This window comes from Eurypyga helias, unplaced genomic scaffold (genome assembly GCF_000690775.1).
Source record: "Eurypyga helias isolate BGI_N326 unplaced genomic scaffold, ASM69077v1 scaffold8261, whole genome shotgun sequence".
In the NCBI taxonomy this organism is placed as follows: domain Eukaryota; kingdom Metazoa; phylum Chordata; class Aves; order Eurypygiformes; family Eurypygidae; genus Eurypyga; species Eurypyga helias.
Window position 1 is genome coordinate 14,139 of NW_010232731.1, and position 22,239 is coordinate 36,377.

The window sequence follows — 22,239 nt, forward strand, 5'->3', positions numbered from 1 at the left end:
AGCATGCCCGTGTCTGCGACCCCGGGCGCAATACTCAGGGCAAGGGAGGGTGCTGATGAGCATCCCTGCTTGACGGCACTGAGCACCAGCGCGTCTACCCTCAGTTCTGTGTTCCCTCCTCTGCTGATGGGGACAGGTTCACGAGCCATGACCAAACGTGTTTACAATTACACTATGAAGGTGCAGCTACACAATAGCAAGGTCAATGACTTGAGGTTTCGCTTGCTCAAGACAGTGTGGGAGCAGATTCACTTGAACTGATGCTGTAGTGACTTCAGGTGAAGGATGGTGGGGAACATTTTATATGTACCTGAGACCATGTAATTTAATCCCATGAAGGAAGTCCAAACCATCTCAGCTGAATCCCTTTTATCCCTGTCCAACTCCAACGGAAAGGAGGGGAGTGCCTCCTTGGGGAAGCAAGCCCTCACTGCCAACTGATCTGCTTTAGCCTCCACTAAATATATTCTTTGTCATTGATCATAGAATCACAGAACGGTTTGGGTTGGAAGGGACCTTAAAGATCATCTAGTTCCACCCCCCCTGCCATGGGCAGGGACCCCTTCCACTAGATCAGGTTGCTCCAAGCCTCATCCAGTCTGGCCTTGAACACTTCCAGGGATGGGGCATCCACAGCCTCTCTGGGCAACCTGTGCCAGTGCCTCGCCACCCTCTCCGGGAAGAATTTCTTCCTGATATCTAATCTAAACCTCCCCACTTTCAATTTAAACCCGTTACCCCTTGTCCTGTCACTACAGTCCCTTATAAAAAGTCCCCCCAAGCTTCCTTGATAGCAGTGATTTCTAATTCACCAGCAATTCTACCGGGCCAACTGGGAAATGGGGACAGTTAAATGTATTCTACAGAAAGTCTTTAAAGTAAAAAAATAATTATCACTCAGGTACTTGTACAGTTTTGCCACAGGTCTTGGTACAAACCACACGCACAAGACGTGTTTATACTGCTGGCATCTCTTTTACCCATAATTATTTAGTGGATACGGTTTGGGCACCACACTTAATTATATGATTTTTTTTTTTTTAATATCACAAACATATTTCATATTCTTGATTACCTCTTCGTACTTGTTATAATCTCTCCAGAGCTGTTCTATGTTTATCATTGGATTCACGCAACCACGCTGGTAAACCCTACGGACAGCTGTTATCCTCTGGTTTTCCGCATAAGATCCTACTGCTTCTCTAAATAGTGGGGAGAGAGATTAACATCAGCTCTTACAGATCATAACTGCTATGAACATCAACATTACATTAACTGAGCTTAGAAACATTCTTTTAAGGTACTTACACGCCCTTCAAAAAATTGATGTAATCCACCCAGATCTATGTGAGAAAAAAATATTACAAATAATGAAACCAATGTTTAGTTGTACTTCTTATAAAGTAATAAATAAAATGGGTTTTGATAAAAAAAAAACATACCTGGTATGACATGATTTCCATGCCAATCTTATCCAGAGCAAAATCATATGCCTGAGCCATTTTTTCTCTGAGAAGAAAACAAACCACAAAGACCATAGAGCAAGTCTTTAGTATTAAAAAAATTCTTTATTTAAGAGTGTTCTTTCGCGCAGCAAGTTCTAAACAAGCATTGAGGTACGAGAAGTATCATTCAACAGCTGAAAGTCAACAGCATACTCATAGCTTTAAATTCTGCATTTCGGGCTTTGTTTATTTTTAAAGAAAATTAGTTAAATCTCTTGGTGGGAATCTAACACACTAAGAGTTCCTGAGACACCCCCCCTCCTTAAGGAAGTGGGAATCCACGTGTACTGCGTGCACAGGAAGTTGAGAAGCAGAAACAACTCCTCTCTACAACTTCTCAGTGGACAGATGCACCCGGAGTTTCTTTCCATGCCCAGATTTCACCCAACCCTGTTGGAATCCTCCAGGAACACGAGAAGACCAGGACAATTAGGAGTAGCTCCCCTGTGTGGAAACTGGCCAAAATCTTTCACATGATTTCTTAACTGCCCAAATTCAAAGTATTTTCCCCCAGATTTAAAGTGTTCACAAACTATTTCCTTGGTGAAATTTCAATAAAAAAGCTTTTTGTCTCCTTCTTTTCTTCCAGTTTCCTTTACTCTAACACCTTTCAGTACCTTACTACCTCCTTAACCATATTAGCAGGAAAAGTAAAGTTAAATTAGATAAGAAGATAGTGGGGACGGTGGTACTTTTTTCCATTGTTTTGAAACAGTCTTGTAAAAATAATTTTTTTCCCCCTGTTAATGCATTAGTTAAATTGCCATTTATAACACAAAAATTATGGTGGGTGGGAAAAATCAGTTTATAGATACTGAAAGGTACTGACTTTTTTTTGAAACCTCAGGCAGGAAGAAAAAGCATTAAACTCAGTCTGCTGAATTCTAAACAAGCACAATGTAATAAATGAAAAGGGATGAAGATTAATGCATCCCAAAAATATGATACCCTGATTTTTATGCCTTTTTGTGCCTTCCAAATCTAACTACTGCACTATTTACTACTGCTAGTCAAATGTTGTACCTCAGCTGGAATCCATGCTGAATTTTGTGGAGACTGTAAACAGGGCACTGAGGGGGAGGACAGCAAAAGGACCGACTGAGGAAGAAGTGTGTTTCAGACTGGCTCAAGCACCAATCTCCTCTACAGGGAACCAGCATGGATACACCAGCTACTCCCCTGCTCTTGTCCCATTCCGTTACATGGATCCAGACTAAGGAAGCAATTGTACCCAAGCTCAATTAAAGAAACTTTAAAAAATGTGTTTTCTAAATGCAGATTTAGACACTCCACCAGAGGATCCCCAGGCAGGTTTGCCTCCCAGGTCCCTCCCCACCCCCCCAGCCAAAAATCCAGAAGAGATTCATAGTTAAAATTAGAACAATTCAGAGCAGCTGTGTTAACTTACTTGTAACTAGGTAGCTTCCCCTTGGTTTCTCGTACATAGGAAAGGTAACATTTCCATAAATCAATGTGTAAAACCTTCATAAGGCATCGCTGAAATAACTGTTTAATACATCAAGAAGACGTGATCAGGATCCCAGACACAGAAATTAGGTTTCTAAAGCTATGCAGTTATGAATTAAAATAATCTTTGTAATTATGAGTGAGATTTGTCAGAAAGAATAAGTTAAACGACTCTTCCTTTTGAGTAAAGCGTCTCACGCTATGCAAGGGAACTGGAAGGAATTAAGCAGAGGAATTTGTCTGCACATTTGAGCGATCAGAGCTTGGTAGCAACAGCAAATCGACTTTAGCAATACTTCTTATCTCTGTTTCAGAGTAGCACGTTCAACGACAGCTACAGTTCTTTTCCATCTGCTTTAGCCTAATCACAAGATACTCGTTCCTGCTACAGAGATATATTACATACATTGATAGGACTCACCTTTTCCACTTTGTCATAATTTTTTGCTTTAATCTACAGGGAAGCAGAAAAAAACAAATCACTTAAACTATTTTAGAATAGTAGGAATATATTATTCATACTATATCTTATATTACTATATATATTATTCACACTACAGTATTCCAGTTTGTATTTAGGCTGCCTTAACTAATTACATTGTAACACCACATAATGTCGCAAAAATGTAATTAAACATACAAAAATCTTAACTTTTTGCTTAACTTTTTCAAAATCAGTGTTTCTTTTTTTTTTTTTTAATTTTTATTTTTCACTTCCACTAGCACCAAAAATTAGGTACCAATAGGTAAAGTTGCATTCCTGTATTCTGGTTTGGACACCCAGGCTTTGCCTCTTATTTTAAGGTACTCTGTTACCTTAAGTGCATATACTGACTTAAGTACCAAAGCCTCTAGATCAGGATTTATTAAATTAAGGGTAAAATACCACATTTACAAAACTAATAGGCTAATAAATGTATTGAATATTTATTTCTCAAAGTACACTTCGCTATAATACGCTGATGGTGAGTTAGGGAAGAGTAAACCACGGAGAATGTGTTTCTTGACACGCGCCCCCAGCCCTGGTGCTCCTTTCCAGGAGGGACCAAACCACGCTCACTTCTCGGCACTCGTTTCATGCAGACAGCACAAACACCTAGGGTGAAACCTAGCCTCGAAGTAACGGGTTGCTCTTCAGACAGGACACAGAAAAGCACAAGACAGTTGCAGAGGGCAGACTGGCACCCTTCATTTATTTATTAGCTCTGGTGACATTAAAATACTAGGCAGTCTGTAGAGACACACCCTGAAGAAACAAGGAAAATCTACAACGCCACTACAAGACGCTTATCTGTGTTGAAATAAAGCGCCTGTAATGAAATAAGGATTTGTTATGCTGTAGTACATTTTTTGAAGCACCAAAACTCCCTTTTAAATCTCACTGCTCTTTGTTCAGTGTCCCCATTTCTCTCGCTCATGAACAAGATCAATTAAGACCAAGAGAATTCAGAGAACCTTTAATGGCACACACGGCAGAGCGAACCCTTGTGCCTGTCCTGCTTCTGAACTGGAGCAGCATCCTGCCCTGCCGAAGCGATGTCAAAAAATCTGGCCTTGCAGGAAGTTAAGCCTAAGTATGTCTTGCACACACGATTTACACAAAGTCTTTCTGCAAACTATTCAGTTAAAAGATAGATGAGCAGAGAAAAACCACTGATGACAGAAATAACGTTGCTCTGAAACAACACTTAACTAACCACTGCCGTAGGACACGCAGACCCACACACCCTCAGCTATGGGCACGTTTCCTACAGCCACTCTCTCACAGCTTTTTGTGAGAACAGCACCACCTTTCAAGCTTTAAAAAGCATGTAAAATAATTGTAGGGTTGTTTAGGCAGAAGGCATTTGTGGGCTCAAAGAGTCAGATCCAGCCCTATTTCTAGTGGAAGGAAAAAAACTCCTTGTATTTTACATTTCTGCTCCACTGTAAGGCCCAAAACAGAGGTTTCTCAACGCCTCTTAGAATATGATGCAAGGATTTGCCTCTCACTGAAGAGCAAGAGCTCTCAGTCTACACCTCCTACCCCCTGCAAACTCCTTTTATCCCTGGTCACTGAGTGGAAAGAAATGAACCTTAGATTGTATGTCGAGCACAGCTGCCTGCACTTTTTTCCCCTTGTACTTAGAGAAGTAAAAGCTTCAATAAGATGAGCAGAAACTTTTTCTTTTTTTTAAAAAAGTGAGTCTCCCAGAGACAGTATACATCCATTTTGGGGAAAATTAAGTAAAATTCATCTATGGCTTTGCCACAAAAGGCATCACCTTGTAGTTACTAAAGAACAAGACAAAATAACTTGTACAAGCTCAGAATAAAAAGCTATAAGCATGCAGGGCAAAAATTAGCGTGCCTTCCAGGTTTAGCCACCGAAAAAGTGCATTGCACATCTGCCTTAAGTTACTACGTCAAAGACAATTCCTAGGCATAGTGGAGAGGGCTGTGAATGCTGTCTGCCTGCTCAGCATATCTCGCTGCCCCTCGTCACCCAAAAGCCCAATAACACCTATTGCTCATCGTAAGTGACCCAGACTGACCTCAGAAACTGTGTACGGCATCAAGTAACTGCACAGTAACCCCACATACTCATTTAGTAGAGCAGTTTTATTAGTGCGTGGCACCACTGCCACCAAGCAATGTGTAGTTAAAGAATGGCTTAGGATTGGAAGGGACCTGAAAGACATCCAGTTCCAACCCCCCTGCCATGGGCAGGGACACCTTCCACTAGATCAGGTTGCTCCAAGCCTCATCCAGCCTGGCCTCGAACACTTCCAGGGATGGGGCATCCACAGCTTCTCCGGGCAACCTGTGCCAGTGCCTCACCACCCTCTCCGGGAAGAACTTCCTCCTGATATCCAATCTAAACCTCCCCGCTTTCAATTTAAACCCGTTAGCCCTCGTCCTGTCACTACATGCTTTTGTAAAAGAGATATCAAATAGAGTACGAGGAGTACTTGTCAATTAGACCACATGCATTTCCAATAAGCAGACCTTGAAAAGTCAAATATTTTGCTAAGAAAAAAAAGCTATATTCTTTATTTGCATGTGTTATGACTCAAAGAATAAAATATTTTCTACAGGAATTATCAGATATACAAAAAGCTGCTGTCAACACCTAGACTTCAAGTCAGTGTTACGTATTTGTTAAATCCACACAAGTGCTTTGATATTGAAAATGCAGAAATCTTGGTACCAATGAAGTTAGGAGGCTGGAGATTGGCAGGAATTTCTACAAATAAAGGAAAAGCAGTATCGGCCAACGCTTACTAGGCCTCTCTCACTGGAGAGCTTTTACCAAGCCCCCAGAGCCAGAGGGAAGAGCAGCTAATTCCCCTGCAGGAATTTGCATTTCTTGGCTCACCGCTCCCAAGCAAACATCCTGCAGCTCTGGCACAGGGACGCCGAAAGTCCACAACCAGAAAGGGCACACACTGCCTCCAGGACCCACCACCACACATTTCTGTTATGTTTCTTGGTTTTCTACTAAAGACACAGGAACAGGTAGCGATTAGACATAGGAAGCATTAGAAGATTGACAGTAATACTATATTTTTGTCCTTAAAGACAAACATGAAGTGAACTATTGATCTTTACAATAGATTATCCTTCAGTTTCTAATACTGCCTATATTCCTATTTCCATTGCTTTAATTCAAGAGGTAGGCATTACCCTATATATGTAGGCTGCATGCAGGATGGTCTCCACCATGAATCCACCACCGACAGAATGAGCTCAGGCACACTGCTGTTCTGAGGTAAAGTTGGTATATATGAGTATCTCTCCTCCATCCCCAAAGACTATACAAAGAGCACCTCGTATGACCATCTATACTTGGATACTCCTGTAGTGAAACACATCTGACTTTGCCTTCCTCTGCCTGACAGTGAGAAATTCCACCTGTTTTGCAGAAAGAGTAACTTTAAATTTGATGCTTCTATAGGAAATTTAAGTCACTACTGTATCAGCTTTGTACAAGACAGATTAGTAACAGCAGGGTCAAATTCCTTCCCAGAATACACAACATGCTTCCCAATGACGAGCTTCACAAACATTCACGGGCAAAATTTAAACCATGTTACATGGCACTTCACTTTTTTAATATGCTTATTAAAACACATGTATTATTTATGATTATGCAAAGCAAGTGATTTTATTCATGTAGAGACTTAAGACTACCTGTAGTTGTCTGGAAACATACAACACAAACCTATAAAGTTTGCTTTTATTGTAACCTTTTCAGTGCTTCTTGGTTTTAACCAAGCTCCTACAGAAGCAAGGTCAGCATAGGATGACCTGTACTTCAGGATCTGCATGGCTGCTTCTGCCACAACTCTCATTTCCTTCTTCTGGGCCTCATCTATTTCTATTCCCCAACTCCCTCTCTCCCTTTTCGGTGGTTGCCTTCCAAGGAAAAAATGTTATTTTCTCAAACATAAAATCTAATGTTCCCTTATCCACTACCTCCAGCTCCCCCCTTGGTGAGGTAGATCCTTCTGCCCTCTCCCCTCCCCACCATCCCTGCACTGCTCTCCAATGCTTTTTTGGAAGAGGGACGTGAAAATAAACGCCACACACCATGGCAAACTGCACCAGCTGATGAGGGACAGGCTGGGAGAGGAGAAAACACCACAGCAGCACCAGCGTTAACTTCCCGAGGATTCAGTTTATAGCGACTGGTATTTTTAGAACTACTACTTCCTAAAATCTGATTTCATTATAAATACTGCCGTGTATGCAACATCTTTAGTATTTCTTTAAAAACACACACACCCCATGTTTCAGGGTACAACATCACAACCAGTAATGCATGTATGTATTTGGAAGTGTTGCTGTGGTTTATGAACTGAAGGGAGCTCCCTGTTAAAGACCTATATTTATTCATAGTTAGACGACTAGGTGTGAGGCAACTAAAAAGTTACCATTTTTAAAATAGAATGAGACTCTACAATTCATCATCACTCAATCCATCTGTGTTGACCAGTTGCCTTTTTCTTTTTTGTTAGGGTAAAATAACCAACTGCCCACTCTCAAGTCCAGTGGGATATAATTTGTATATATATTAGTAGGTGTAATAAACATTCACATTTCTCTACCCGTTTCCAAAATACAGGTTAGGGTTGGCTGGAAAGATGTTCACACTTTATTTGCAGAATAAATACTGCTTGGACCACAGCAGTTCAAACTTCTCAGACTCCCTCAAAGAAATGTAATCTTCAAAAGGATGAGGGAGTACAACAGGCTAATGCATCCTATCTTTAGCACATTCAGCCTTTTGCTGTTTGCTGAGGCTTCCAGTCAGCGACTAATTGCGTGAGCACTTAACAAGACCAGCTCGTTTTCCTACATGTCAAATAACAGCAATTACCTTTGCAAATAGCAAACCAAGCTCTGCTCGTGAAATGCAGGACTAGCACTGCACTCCCATGTGGTTACTAACCCAAGGAGGGTGGATTGTAACTGCCTAGATAACTGGATGTAAAACTTACGTATGCCATACAAAGCACACATTTCATTAACCAGTGAAATCCTTTATTTCAAACCGTTGGCATATAATTGCAAATGTAATTTCTCTAATATATAACTTTACTACAATTTATACCACATAAGGATTGAATGATTCGGAAGTTCTGCAGTTTTCATTCAGAGGTTTAATATTCCTTGTGAAAAATATGTCTTTTATAGTGCTATTAGTAAAGACTGCAAGGAAGAGATAAGTACACGGACTGTGGGAAAACTCATTTTCTCAAAATGTAGTAAGATGAGATTCTAAGTATTTTCGTTCAGTACGGTGTAATTTTTCACACTCACATGGTTATATGTCTCAGTTTCAAAGTCTGTCATGAAATGGCATTTGAAAACTTCCTTAAAATTATTCTAAATGAAATGCCTCCAACTATAACATGTATTATTTCTAGAGCTTTCAAAACCATGGCTTTGCATCAAAATTTAAAAATCATGTTGTTTCCACTAGATATATCATCACACGAATAACAGTCTCCTTACAGGATGCAGACACAGGTGCCTTAGAGATGGCTACAGTGTAGAGCCAAAAAGCAGCACCGTTTTGCGATCTGCTTCCTAATCACAACCATCTTCAGGTTTCACAGTTGTTTCTGTTTAACCTGTCATGTATACTATCATGTATTTGTATTTAGATATACTTTAAATTTCCTCACAGTACTTAAGAATAAATCAACTTTTCACAGTAACTAAGACTACTGTTTAAAGCTGATGAACAGGACCTATAATTCTACAAACCCAGTTACCAGTTAATAGCCTGCATATATAAACACACCAACAGGCACTTACTGGGCAGCTAGTGAAAATGTTAACTTTTTACAGTAAAATTCTGGACCATGTCACCATTTTCTGTTGAAGACAAAAAAAAAAAAAAAAAAAATCAGCAAAAGGCAGCTCTGTCTACAGGAAAAATGATGAATAGCAAATGAAGGGCAGCATTTTTCATAAGGAGCTAAGCTGCAGTGGGAGACTGGGACGGGACAGTGGCAGAGCTAGAGTGAGCTGCTGCATGAACAGCCAGGTAATACCCGAGGTTGCTCCTCACTCTCTAACTTTATTGGGAATTGTCATTACAGTCGCATGGCCTCAAGCCTTTAATAGCCTCCGGGAACAATTAACCAAAGCACATTAGGTCAACACACTCTACCAACCTTCCTCCTCTTGGAGGCAGCAGCCTAAAGAGATCTCTACAGGAGCATCTCTACCCTCTAACTAATTGTAACAAAAGAAACCCAAAACAAAACACAAACAAACCCCAAACAAGCAAAACATAAAACAAACAAACAAGCCCCCAAACAAAATCAAAAACCCAAACCCCCTCCCACCCCCAAAAAAGGCATGACTGAAAACTTGAAAAGACTATTTCCAAAGCTGTGAGCATAAAACTAGATTTATCTGGAAATTAAGGAAAGGGAGGAACCCAGCTGCATCTGCCCGGGGATGGTAGGGGAGCAGAAGTCTTTTCAGAAGAGTGCAAACCAAGAAATTGTGAAATGATACTTTGAAAACAGTAACGTGCCCCAGCTGAAAGGGAGTTAAATATTTCTCAATTAAAAAGACCACATAAACAAGTATTTACCAATTAAAAAACCCTGCAGGTGGAAGATGTCTTTTTTGTTTAATCTATTAGACTAAATGACCCAATACCTTCAATTTTCAGATGTTTTGGGAAAGAAATTCACCTGGAAGAATAGATGAACATGACATCCTTGGGTATCAGCAAACTGCCTGCATTTTAGAAGTGCAGTAACACAAGGACTGAGAATGTGGACAACCTTGCTGAACAAACTTACAGTAAGTGGTTTGATCTAGAAGTGAATAAAGATTAATGCACCACAGTAAAGACATTTAACTTTGCTACTAATATAGTTTGGAATATTCAAGATCTACCCACCCAATTCCTAAATATCTACTTCAATGTAAAGAAAAGGACTTCATTAAGAAATACAAGATCAGCAGCAGTTACTAGAAAATAGCTATTGTGCTTTAATTTACACCTGAGTGCAATTTGAATTAATTTCGATGTCCAGAGAAATCTTTAGGACTAGCATCTGCCTCTACTCCCTTACAGAAAATGTTGGCTTCTTGGTCCTGCAGGGAGGCGCTTTAGTCATGTAAATACTTTGAGAAGCAAGCATGAATTCCCAGCACCACCATCTAGAGGATAGCCAGATGCTGTGAAGAGAAGCGTTTCTTTATAGGCAGCCTTAAAAAAAGTTTTGTGGTAACAAAACTTAAAGGGTTTTTCTAGTTGGAGAATGGTACTGAATTCCAGTCACCGATTCATTCACTGTGTCGCTTATTTCTGATGCCACATACATTTCTCTCTTTTATTCCCTTTGGCTTTCAATCTGGATTATAATACTGAAGAAGCAATTTCTCAATCTTATTTCCCCTTTCTTCTTAACTAGTTTATTCTGCTGCTGTCTTCTGATTTTGACTGTTTGTGTGTTTTACTTCCTTCCCAGCACACACTGAAAAAAATATTCAGATCTGTAGTTATCTTTAAACACCAAACCCATCTCATATGATTACTTGCACTGCTGTTTTCTGTCCCGACTTCAAGCGAAGCTGCAGAAACAGCCCTTTTCATGTCACAATGAACAGCACCCTCCATGCTCTTCAAAAAAAACACAACTTCAGTTACCTGTTGCTTCACTGCCCTATGGATCTGACCTTTAAAAATTGCACAGAAACTGCGGGTGAAGGAGGGTTGTGGCATCTCTAAGTTTTGTTTGCTTGCAAGTACCGCCTGAGTCTACTGAGCTGATTGTTCTTTGCTACACGGGGTAAAGCTCACATGAACACAACCCACATGAAGCAGCAGTACTGCTAGCTTTTCTTCCTTGTTCTAGTTCCTCAAAAACTCTTCCATACAAAATGATTACGTTTCCACTACAAATGTTTTAAGATAACTGCCCCCAACAGCAGTATTTTAACATTTGATATTAGGTACATATTCATTTATACACAGTATACGTTAATATACCTGAACCAACTAGAATTTCAGAGAGAACTTTCTTTGTTAAAGAATCCCTGAGTATCTATCAAAAAAAATGAAGCAACATATCTAGAAGTTGGCAAAGGTCCCTTAAACAGTCTCCACACTGACTTCGCAGAAAGGCCAACAGTCCAAATGAAGAAATCTTATGCCGCAAAAGAACTTCTGCCTTTTTGACTGGTCAAATTCATTCAGAGACCATGCACTAATTACTTCCATTTTCTAGAGTGGACCTGGTCTAATAAAGGCTCTCTCCAAAATAAAGACAGCCAAATAAGAAACTATCCTACGAAAAAGGAACACAAGTTGCTCAAAGAGTAAAAAATTGGTACTAGAAGATGCAATTGTATCAAACAGCATAATCTTCTTATGGCTACAGTATTAGCACAAGACTAGCTTGGCCTGTCAGCAAAGGACAAATTGTTTTTAAAGCTCCTGCTCCACAGCTGGAATGTAAAGAGCAATTTTCCAATAATTTGGTGCAAAATTGGCTCAAAAAATGGTTCTCAAAACCATTAGATTGGTTCTAAGTCTCCAAAGGCACCTAAGGGCTCTAATGTTTGACCACAGAGACATTGGTCTCATCACAGGAAAACAAGAATCTGAAATCTTAAAGCTAATAGTGGAAAATAACACTCAGGCACAAGTAATTCTCCGCAACTGCGAGACAGCACCAACTTGCCGTTGACCGGACGTATATCGCATTACAAAATAAATCTTACTAAACCCAAACGAAGTGCACTCGAAGTGCAATACCACAAAAATAATCTTGTAAGAAAGCAGCGTGGGTCCTGGCTTTGCCATGGATTTCCTACGAAATCATAAAGAAGCACTTATTATGTCAGTAATTTACTAAACTAGGAAAATAATCTGCCTCAGAAAAGTAAGATTAACCTAATGACTGAGCTGGTTTGGTTCTACAGCAATGAGATATTCCAGCTGAAGTTTAGGGAATGTACTTGTTTTTCTAATACGGGCAGCTGCCCTCATCAAAAAACCTTTATATGTCTGTCAGAAATCAAGAAAGTTGTCTACTGTTTCCTTTCTGAGAATGCATATTCTTAATCATAGTTACTGAAAAGTCTCGTCTATAATGTTAAAAAATATAAGACTTTTAAAAGTTGATTACAGAATAAACGTTGAGATTTTTGTCTTTTGGCAACAAAAATAAAATTCACTATAGAAGTAAAAATTTAGTGGTAAAAATTAGTAGTTGCTTTCAACATATGAGTTTTTCTGTAGGATCTTTCCAATATCTAGTTACCAGGTCTGGACTGATCACAAATAGCCCAATCTGAAACCACATGAACACCACCAATCTTTCTGGTAAGAGACTTTGATCAAGAAAACAGTAAAGTGGATAGACTGTTCCGACAACTTGGTTCCCAGAATATTTGGAATGTAATTACTATCCCAGCTGATCATAGTGCTTAGGACATTAAAAAACAGGTTTCCAGAATATTTAAATGCTATACTGCTTTCCTCACTTAAACACTGTACAAGTAAAGTTTAAGTGTCTTCTCCTTCTCTCTCCCCCTTTGCAGCTTCAGCCTGATGCCTTCAAAGGTTAAAGCTAACCCTGCTGGGCTTCTGTCTATTGGAAGAGTAACAGCGTAAAGAAAAATATACCTACTTTAAATATTTAATAATTAATATTTAAATACTAAAATATTAGCTACTTTAAATCTATATGAGTTGAACTTCTAAATCTGTAAGAGTGGGTATTAGTGCTTAGATAACCAAAGCTACCTTACACTTGAATAACTGGCTATACAGAAATGCACTGAAGTTGGAAAATAAAAACACAGATTACACATTCCCATGCTTTAGAATCAAAAGCCATGTAGGTGACATTTCTGCTGAAAGGGGAGGGAGGTTAGCTCTACACCATCTTTAATTTTACAGGTACACTAAAATAACTTACACCTTGTGTGAGGCTGACTTAAGGTTTGTTTGTTTGTTCTAAACACTGCATATGATTGGAACTGTGAGGTTAAACCCCCATTTAAGTCAGCTATACTTTTTCTAAGACAAGGCTTGTAAAGAATCTTTCCAAGTTCATTATGTTGTTCCTATTTGATATTCGTCGGTGTCAGATTAGCAGAAAGAAGAGCTGCTCCGACTTTACATTTCAATATGAAAGCGTCACATGCTGACATTCATTTCACACGCAGCTAGGTAGATGCATTTACAATTCATTTCACATCTTATGAGAAATATGAAATGTGAAAGCCTGTCATAACAGCAGTACAGAAACTCACAGCCCATGCAGCCTAACAAGAGAGAGAGATGGAATACAACTGACATCCCAGTTTCCTCCCGCCTGTCCCCATCTCAGTACATAGAAAAGAAATATCAGAAGTTAGGGTCAAGTTTCTAAGGTAAAGCCTCTGATTTTGGAGTCATAAAAGGACACTGATACAGGTAAGGCCCAAAACTTGCCACAAAAAGGTTAGCCTTGACCCATAAGCTAGAAAGAAAATCCTGCTTACTGACCAGAAATGGAATTGCTACTTTTATGCACACCTGTACAGAACAAATAAATACAGACGGTAGTTCTGCCCCTATTGCTAGAGAGCACCCTGAATAATCAGCATCTTTTCAGTAAATCACTGTTTGATACTAATCATTTGTCTGTTCCTTTTCACAGTGAAAAATGAGTTTGCTTCTACACCCTGACACCAACAAGTGGTATCCATGTAGAATTAGGCATATTGTAGGAAACTGCTGTTTGACACAGCAGAGATCCTGTCAGTTTGATACTTCTTACCCCCTACCCCTCAAACGAAGCATTCTGTGGCTTTTCTGCTACAGCTGATGATTCAGAAACCCAGAGAAAGGTGTTCTAAAACTTTCTGTTCAAAGGAGCCCCTTCAGTAGATGGACAGGAGGTAGTTATTTGACTTGGACCATAAGGACATGAACTGCTAAGCTAGATGCACTGTTATGTAGACAAAGACTGGACAGAAAAATACAAAATACTTCCAGACAGCATTTGCATTAAAGAATGTTGGGAAATGCCTGCAGTTTCAAGCACTGCATTACAACCAGTACGTAGGCTCTCTGCCGATTCCTTGTGCCTAGTGGGCACAGAAGCACACGAGGGATCTTGGAAATAGTAGGATAGTTCTCTTTGCTTTAAGCTAAGATGCCAAGAGCACTATTTTGTCTGATCTAAAGACACCAAGCACAGAAAAGCACCAAACCACCATCTGTAAAAGCAACACGTAGCTAAGGCAGTAGCTTTATCGATAATCTCCAGCACTGGCAGAAAACACTCGGTTAGGTGTAAGAGAACTGCTACAATAACATAACGTAAACTACCTCAGGTGAGAAGATGCAGCTCACAGGAAGGCAGACAAGGTTCTCAAGAAAAGGCATGAGCTTCCCCACATTCAAACTTCACCCTAGCATTGGAAGATGATGGTGCTTCACTCATTTTTGGTGTATGCAGCGTGCTTAAAAAGTCCAGTCTGAAGATTTAGCAGCATGGTGAAGCACGACTACCAAAGCCCCGTCATTCACTGAATCAGCCAGTGCTTGAGCAGAGAACTGACCTTGAACATAGATCCGAGCAGAGAACTCTGCTCACAGAGCTGAAAAAGATCCTTGTCTACACAGGTTTTAGCAACTCTGCCAGCCTGGGAGAAAGGCAAACCACAGGTAATGCTACCGAATTCAAGCAGTTAGTGCAATGTCACAGCTGGGCAAGACTGCCGTGTGTTGGACGCACAAAAGTACACTCTAAGGGTAATAGAGCATGTTTCACTAGGAAGCTTCTGCAGAAGTGACAGACCGCTGTCACTCTCTCAGGCAGGATAACGGTAAGAGTGCAGTCTTCATTTGATTTGGACCAAAGAGAAACAAAGACTATCAAACACCTGTATTTTTCTCATTAGTTAATTGAAAAAACACATGGATTGACCTTATTTTTCGAATTTGTGCAAATAGGAGGGAAAAGAAAAAAAAAGCTTTTTTTGGGAGTAAAACTGAATTTTAGGAACATCAGTAAAATGACAAATAAATACACAACATCTAATTTTGTGCCTTTTTCTGTTAGCAAGTGAAATTCTTATGCAAGTTATTTTTTTTAGCAGCTAAGACTAGTAGCAATTAGAGTAAAAACTTTGTGGCATTATGAAAAGACAGACTTACCTCCATCTGCTTAGTGGCAGAAAAATATTTCGCTGAATTAAAGTGAGCTAACTTTAAAATTCCATAATGCTTCTCCTTTTAATATTCATCTTTAAGACACACACAAAAAAGCATGTGGGACAGAATCACTAAATATCAATCTTAAACTGACTTTACAACCCCCCCAATTATGTTTAGTCACATTTTATGTAGAGAAATTTAAGTTTTATCCTTTAATGGTAAACTGTACAGTCAGTTTATTGCTCAGGCTTACCAGCAATGAGATTTTATCAAGAGCAAATGCTGTGGAATAACTAACTACTAATACTGCCCATCCTGCTCAAGTACTACTGTGCACAATTTCGGCTGACATTAGCATATTGATAACATTTCCCTGGGGAATGCTAGCTAGCAGGTAACATACACTTACCAGGGCAGTAATTCTTCTTTTTTTAGGGGGTGGAATGGGACTGGGAACACTGCTCTATATTAAACATTTTAGCATACATCCACAGCCTTTTTTTCAAGTAACTTGCAATCAGAAAGTCAAGCGTTGGCTACTATCTTAGAGTGAATTTTTATAAAGAAAACCTGAAGCAACTAAGTAGGGGTGTTAGGGGCATTTGTCCTTTTTCAGATTCATCCCAGTCTATTTAAGACCAGTCCATTTGAAACGTTACACTCTTCATTTTAAATGAACTGTACTTTCAGTTACGTTTTATATAATGATCAGTCTTCATCACCATGGAGTAAGCCTTGCTAGGACAATCGTATGAGAGAGAATTTACAATTCCCAAAGCCACCATCAGTACTAGAATGATAAAATTCCCCTAGTGAAATTAAAACCACTAGACCGCTCCCGGTGTGTGAAGGATGTGTTTCTTCATGTATGAATCTCTCAGCAGTAGCAGGTTATGCAGGTAGACTGTCAAAGCATATTGCATGTACTAAAACTGTTAATTACTGCAACATCCAAGGAAGATCTGGGGAGAGGGGTCAGCTGACATGGCTGAGGGAAGGAAAGCTGTAAGCTGAACTTCTATCAAGCAAGATGTGTTACAGAAGTAATTTTCTGTAAACTTAATTCACTGTCACTTATCTTCAGCTTGTATTAAGTGCATGTTAGTAAAAGTGCATGGCACCTTTAAGTAGATGGATGCCTACGTGTATTAAATTACCACCATTCTATTCCCCATAACAGCAACATCAGCAAGAGGGCTTCTTACAACCTCAAGCTCCTCCATCATATGATGTTATGACACTTGTGTCTTCTAAGCATCTGTGATACAGTATGAAAGATTAAACCACAGAGATTAAACCAAATTTCAGGGATCTTAAATGAAACTCAGTTCAGATCCACTCCTACAACATATTGTATAACATAGGCTACTAAGTGTGTTTATGTGCTTTACAAATGCCATACTATCACAATCTTACCAGCAGCCATGTAGTCACATAAGCATAATTAAGAGATGTTAAGAGCACCAGATTTCTTCTGCAGTAATTAGGATGTAAAAAGGTTTGTCATGGGATTAGTTTGGGATATTTTTTTTTTTTTTTTTAAACAAAGTGAGGAAAGTTAGAGAGGTGGAGAAGTTACAAATACTATTTTATTACCAGGCAATCTCCATACACACACACCCCACCTTGCCTTGCTTTCTGCCCCATACAAAGTGGTAAGTAGAATCATGCTTCTTAAATTCAAAGAACATGTCTATAGCATCCAAAGATAACTTCTGGAAAAGGACTTCCTGGGACCTCCTTATCTGAAAGATGAATTGCAAGGGCACATTGAAAGATACAGCCCACAGGAATACCTGACAGAGCCCACAATTCTTCCATCAAACACACTTCTCATTCTGCCCATGAAAACAGAAACATAATCTTTTGTTGAGTAGGGAGGAATGGATAGAAGGCAGGCCAAAACTGGGTTCAAGACAACAAAAGTAAAGCAGGAAATCTAGCTGTATGTCTCCCATCATTTACACACTGCATCAAGACCTGGTTTTGCACTCAGACTGAATCTGTATATAATATAAAAATTCCATTTGCTGTTACTCTAAATGTACTCCCAAGATTATGCACAAATTATTTTTAAGTTTTGAGTACCCATAACTTTTAGGTCATCTAAGTAAGTTATCTGATATGTTCATACACTCAGATTTCTATTTAATATGATTTTAAAGGAACATTAATTATGCTGTATGATGTTATTACATAAATATGTATATACACATCAATGAACATGTATGCATATACATAATTTTAGAGATTCTTGAGGAATCCACAGGCATGGAACCTATTGTATGCTTTCATTTAACCATAAAACCTGAAATAATCAAAGCTTTGTCAGTGAATTTTAAATTGTGCATTTGATTCTTGCTTTACCTTATTTTCTAACTTTGAAAATATTAAGTACACTTTTTTTAAAATTCTGATCCATCACTTGCTTAAGTAATATATATGTGTGTATATATTGGGGAAACAAGCCCTTAATAGAAGCTGCAAGGATGCAGAATTTGGCAGAAGTCCAACACAACATTCACTTTCTCTTCGTATAGCCTGAAAGCAGCTTTGAGACTAAGGATATCAGCATTAAAATAGGACAAGTCACCATTTTGAAAATATGTACCAGCACCCATAGATACACTATAAAATGCCACAAACTATAGCCAACAGTGTTCCACACTATTTCTCCAAGCAGGAGAAATAAACAGAAGATGCAGGAAGGGGGGAGAGGAAAGACCCTTGGCAACTTTCTGTTCTTTGACAAGGAATCTTCCCCTTTCCTAAGGAAAACAAAGACCCAGCCAAAACTAGGTTGCCCTTCTTCCTATTTGGTTACATTATGAACTTTTTAAACACACTTAGTTTCACATATAAATATAGTTCCACTGAGCCCAGTGAAGGTAGCTCACATGCTGACTTCACCATGCCTGTTTTATCTGCAGGACAGCATATATAGAACTATGTACCTGCCCCCTTGTTTTTGTAAATCTAACACATTTTTACCTCCAAATAGTTTATTTTTATTTTGTTGGAACAGCAAGAATTATGCTGTAAAATCTATACTTCCAGGTCAGATGAGATTTGAAGGAAACTGATGGCTTTGTTGCAGCCTGGACAGAGAAAATACTGCATCAAACAACTAGGCATCATTTTGTCAGCTTTCCTGTCAAATGCATGACTTGCAAAGTATCTTTAAAACGTATTTGATATTCATTCTCACATAAACCAATCCAGAAGTAACAGACTGTTAATAGTAGGAGTTTGTTCTGCTATGGTCATGGGTTAACACTTCAGAGTGCCCAGTTATTTCTCTTTTCCACTTTGCATGCTGGTTATTTCTTATTCTCTGTTTGAGGCACTACTGCAAACATGGGCAACTGGAGAGACTAACCTGCCCTCATTAGAAGGTCCAAGTCTTATATAGTCATATTACAGGAATTCAAGTGAGGCAAGACAGTTGACCCTCCATCACACCACTGAACTTTTCCAATTAGTTGATTCAGAGGAACAGTTTGAATTAATAATGACAGAGCCTATAAAATTTAAACATACACATAAGCTCCATAACTGTTTTGCTGAAACACAGAGCAAGTGGGAAAGCATGAGTAAAATTACCAGGCTTCCTCAGCATCCCAATTCTAGCTCTTCTCCTTTCAGAGACAGAGATGTTTAAGCTCTGAGAGCCTTTAGCCCAGCAGTCAGTCTACAAGAGCTTTGGTGACAGGATCTACTAACAGATCAGCAGTGTGTGCTCACTGGAACTTGTGAAAACTAACATTAGTACATGGACCTTGTCACATGGCTTTGTACAATCGGCTTCTCAGGGAACAGACCCAGAGCCAGACAAAATGTTTACACGCAGAAGTGAGTTCCATTCAACAGTCTTGTCTCAAGATGCAGTAAGACTCTGCTCTAGCAGTTATTACTGAAAAAGGTCCACAAGCTAGATTTAAGGCAGTGGCACTTGTAACGCCTATACTTAAGCTGAAGCATTTCTGATACCAAAGTTCCAATGAACTCTGGAAATACTCCCATGCTTCTACACTACAAACATTTCTGACTACCAAGGAAGTTAAACCCCAGTATGGATCACATTCCAATCATGGTAAGATTTTCTCATGTGTAGTTAACAGCCCGTATGCAATGTGTCAAAAAAATGTGACTGCTGCCTGGGATGTGGTTCAGTGCACAGCATCATACATATGCCCTGAAGTATATGCATCAAGGCGTGTAATTTCTTCTCACTTTTGAACTGTTTTATGTAAGAAAGGAAAAATGTCAAAGCTTACGGCATTAGGTACACAACACTTCACTGCAGAAGTCCAAAACCGTTACAGGATGCAGGACACCTGTCACATTGAAGCCACCAGTGAGAAAAAGCATACCCTAGTGAGGGGAAAACACAATGCACACTCTTAAACGAACAACATTTGCACTAACAGGACACAGGAGTCCCAGAATGAACAGCTTGCCTTCACAGAAGTTTCTAGCCAAGAGGAGCCGCTGTATTTCATCACAGCAGTGACTCAAAGCCTTTTCACAGTCTGCAAAGAGACTCTGCAGCAAAGAAAGTCAAACATTATTTTACGTAGTAGCACTAGTAGGTAATGTTTAAAAGAAAGTTTCCTCTCAGCCATCAAGCTTCTCAAAATCTGAATAAAGAGCATCAGGTAACTCAACCAGCTGACAACTGGAAGAGATGCAGACACGACTGAGAAATTATGATTATACTTTCCTCACCCATGCAGAGGAGGATAACTACTCCATTGCTAATGCAGGGTACAAGAAAGCTCTGTATTTTTACTTCTGGTTCTTTCAGGTTCAGATATGAGAAAGAAGCTCAAGTTTGTGCCTGACCTAACACACACATTTCCCTCTCAAAACATCAATGGAAGGATCAGCAAGTGACTTCAACAAAAGAAAGCACGCAACAAGAAAGAAGTTTTCATTGGCCTCAGTTTTCATTGGCCTCGTGCTGTTTCAAAGTGAAACTTCGAAAGTGTTGTGAACAAGAATTTTACATAACTAACGCTTCTAATCGGGATGTTTGTCACTCCACATAGAAAGAATACAACAGAACAGGAAGTAGTTCATGTTTATTCATGTGAAAAAAGAGCAACACACTGTAGAAGAGGGTTCAGAGTAATCTATTCATTAGGCATCACTTCCACTTCAAAAATAAAAAATCCTAACACTTTCCCATGATACTTTTCATGGTGAAATACAGAAAATAAGAAACCCACTAGTGTTGTACCACACATCTTCTGAAACTACAAACGTTAATTATGTGGATAACTCTGATATTATACAACTTGTAGGGCCATGGCAACTATGCAAGATGTACGTGCCTGTATTTACATATTGAGTAGACCAGACAGGAAAGAAGTTGCATTCACTTCCTAGTGTAAGTCTACAATAATCACACAGACAGAACAACATTTATTAACAGGAATGGAACAAGTCCACACATGAGTAAGAAAAGATCATCAATAATACAGTTGTAAAAAAGATTTTAAATCTCAGACTGAGGTAGGCAAGAATATGCAATATGGATGTTTATACAGAGCACCTGTACAGCAGTTTCCCAAAAGCAGGAATTTACTATGAGAAATGTGGTGGACTAGCAGGGTGGGCATGGATTATAATAGGTATGTCTTCCATTAAGAAATTAACAAAGATCAGCTAGTTATATATACAATATTTTCAGTTGAAAGTACCACTAAACCGAATCTCAGCCAAGAATTCTATTCTACCTTTGACTTCTGATTATTCCAACTTCATCCTGACAGAAGTCAGTTCCCATTTTTCCCCAAGCAGAATAATTTTGGTGGCACGTACAACAAACTTTCTCTGAACTCAGAACCAGATTAAAGTAAAAACGGGAAGAAAATGCTTTCAAGAAACACAAACATTTTAAACAAAAACAATTATTTTTCTAAATGGTTTTATTTACATTTTTCATATACAAGTACGTTAAATGATACATTCTGACTAGTATCCACACCAGTGTGAATTACATAAATTAAAGATACTGATGTATTGCATATGATGAAATGCAAAACAATCAACCCTATGCTTTGGTCCCACCCTCTGAATCCTCATACAGCATCTGGTTTGTTACTGAGACATCTAAAATGCAAAGTGTTCACACCAAATAGAAGTTATCTCAACAAATATATTTGGTTTCATTTCTTTAGAACAAGCAGTAACACAGGAGTCTTACTTGCAAAATCCACCAGACGAAAAATACATATTAACAGCCAAACACTTCACACGCATGTTACTAGCTTTGTATTTATTGTTTCTAGACTTGGGGTATTGTCACAACTGTCTTATGCTTATGATTTTAAGATCTTTAATTATGGCAACCTTTCAACCCCTACTAACAGCAGTTCAAAGTGACCAGGATATAATGCAATATACTCATAAATGAAAACGGCAGAAAGCTGTGGTGTGAACTGGCCTGAAACATTCAGGACAATTACAGATTAAAAGTTTCTACTTAGAGCAACTGGAACTAAAAATCTTTAGATCAGTAAAAAAAAAATGTTGTAAGTACATGAACATAGTTTAATAAATGTGCTTAAAAGGATTTTCAACCTGGTG

General features: G+C 39.0%; 1 protein-coding gene across 1 annotated transcript in view; it reads right to left on the minus strand.

Annotated features, from left to right (window-relative positions):
* Positions 1 to 22,239, minus strand: part of CSTF3 (cleavage stimulation factor, 3' pre-RNA, subunit 3, 77kDa) — a gene marked incomplete at its 5' end in the record, with an annotated part of 39,877 nt that overhangs the window by 13,480 nt on the left and 4,158 nt on the right. Inside the window, 5 exons of the mRNA XM_010161489.1 lie at positions 1,076 to 1,202; positions 1,309 to 1,343; positions 1,443 to 1,509; positions 2,914 to 3,011; positions 3,394 to 3,426. Of these exons, the coding sequence (XP_010159791.1) occupies positions 1,076 to 1,202; positions 1,309 to 1,343; positions 1,443 to 1,509; positions 2,914 to 3,011; positions 3,394 to 3,426 (360 nt within the window). The remainder of the gene's footprint in view (positions 1 to 1,075; positions 1,203 to 1,308; positions 1,344 to 1,442; positions 1,510 to 2,913; positions 3,012 to 3,393; positions 3,427 to 22,239) is intronic.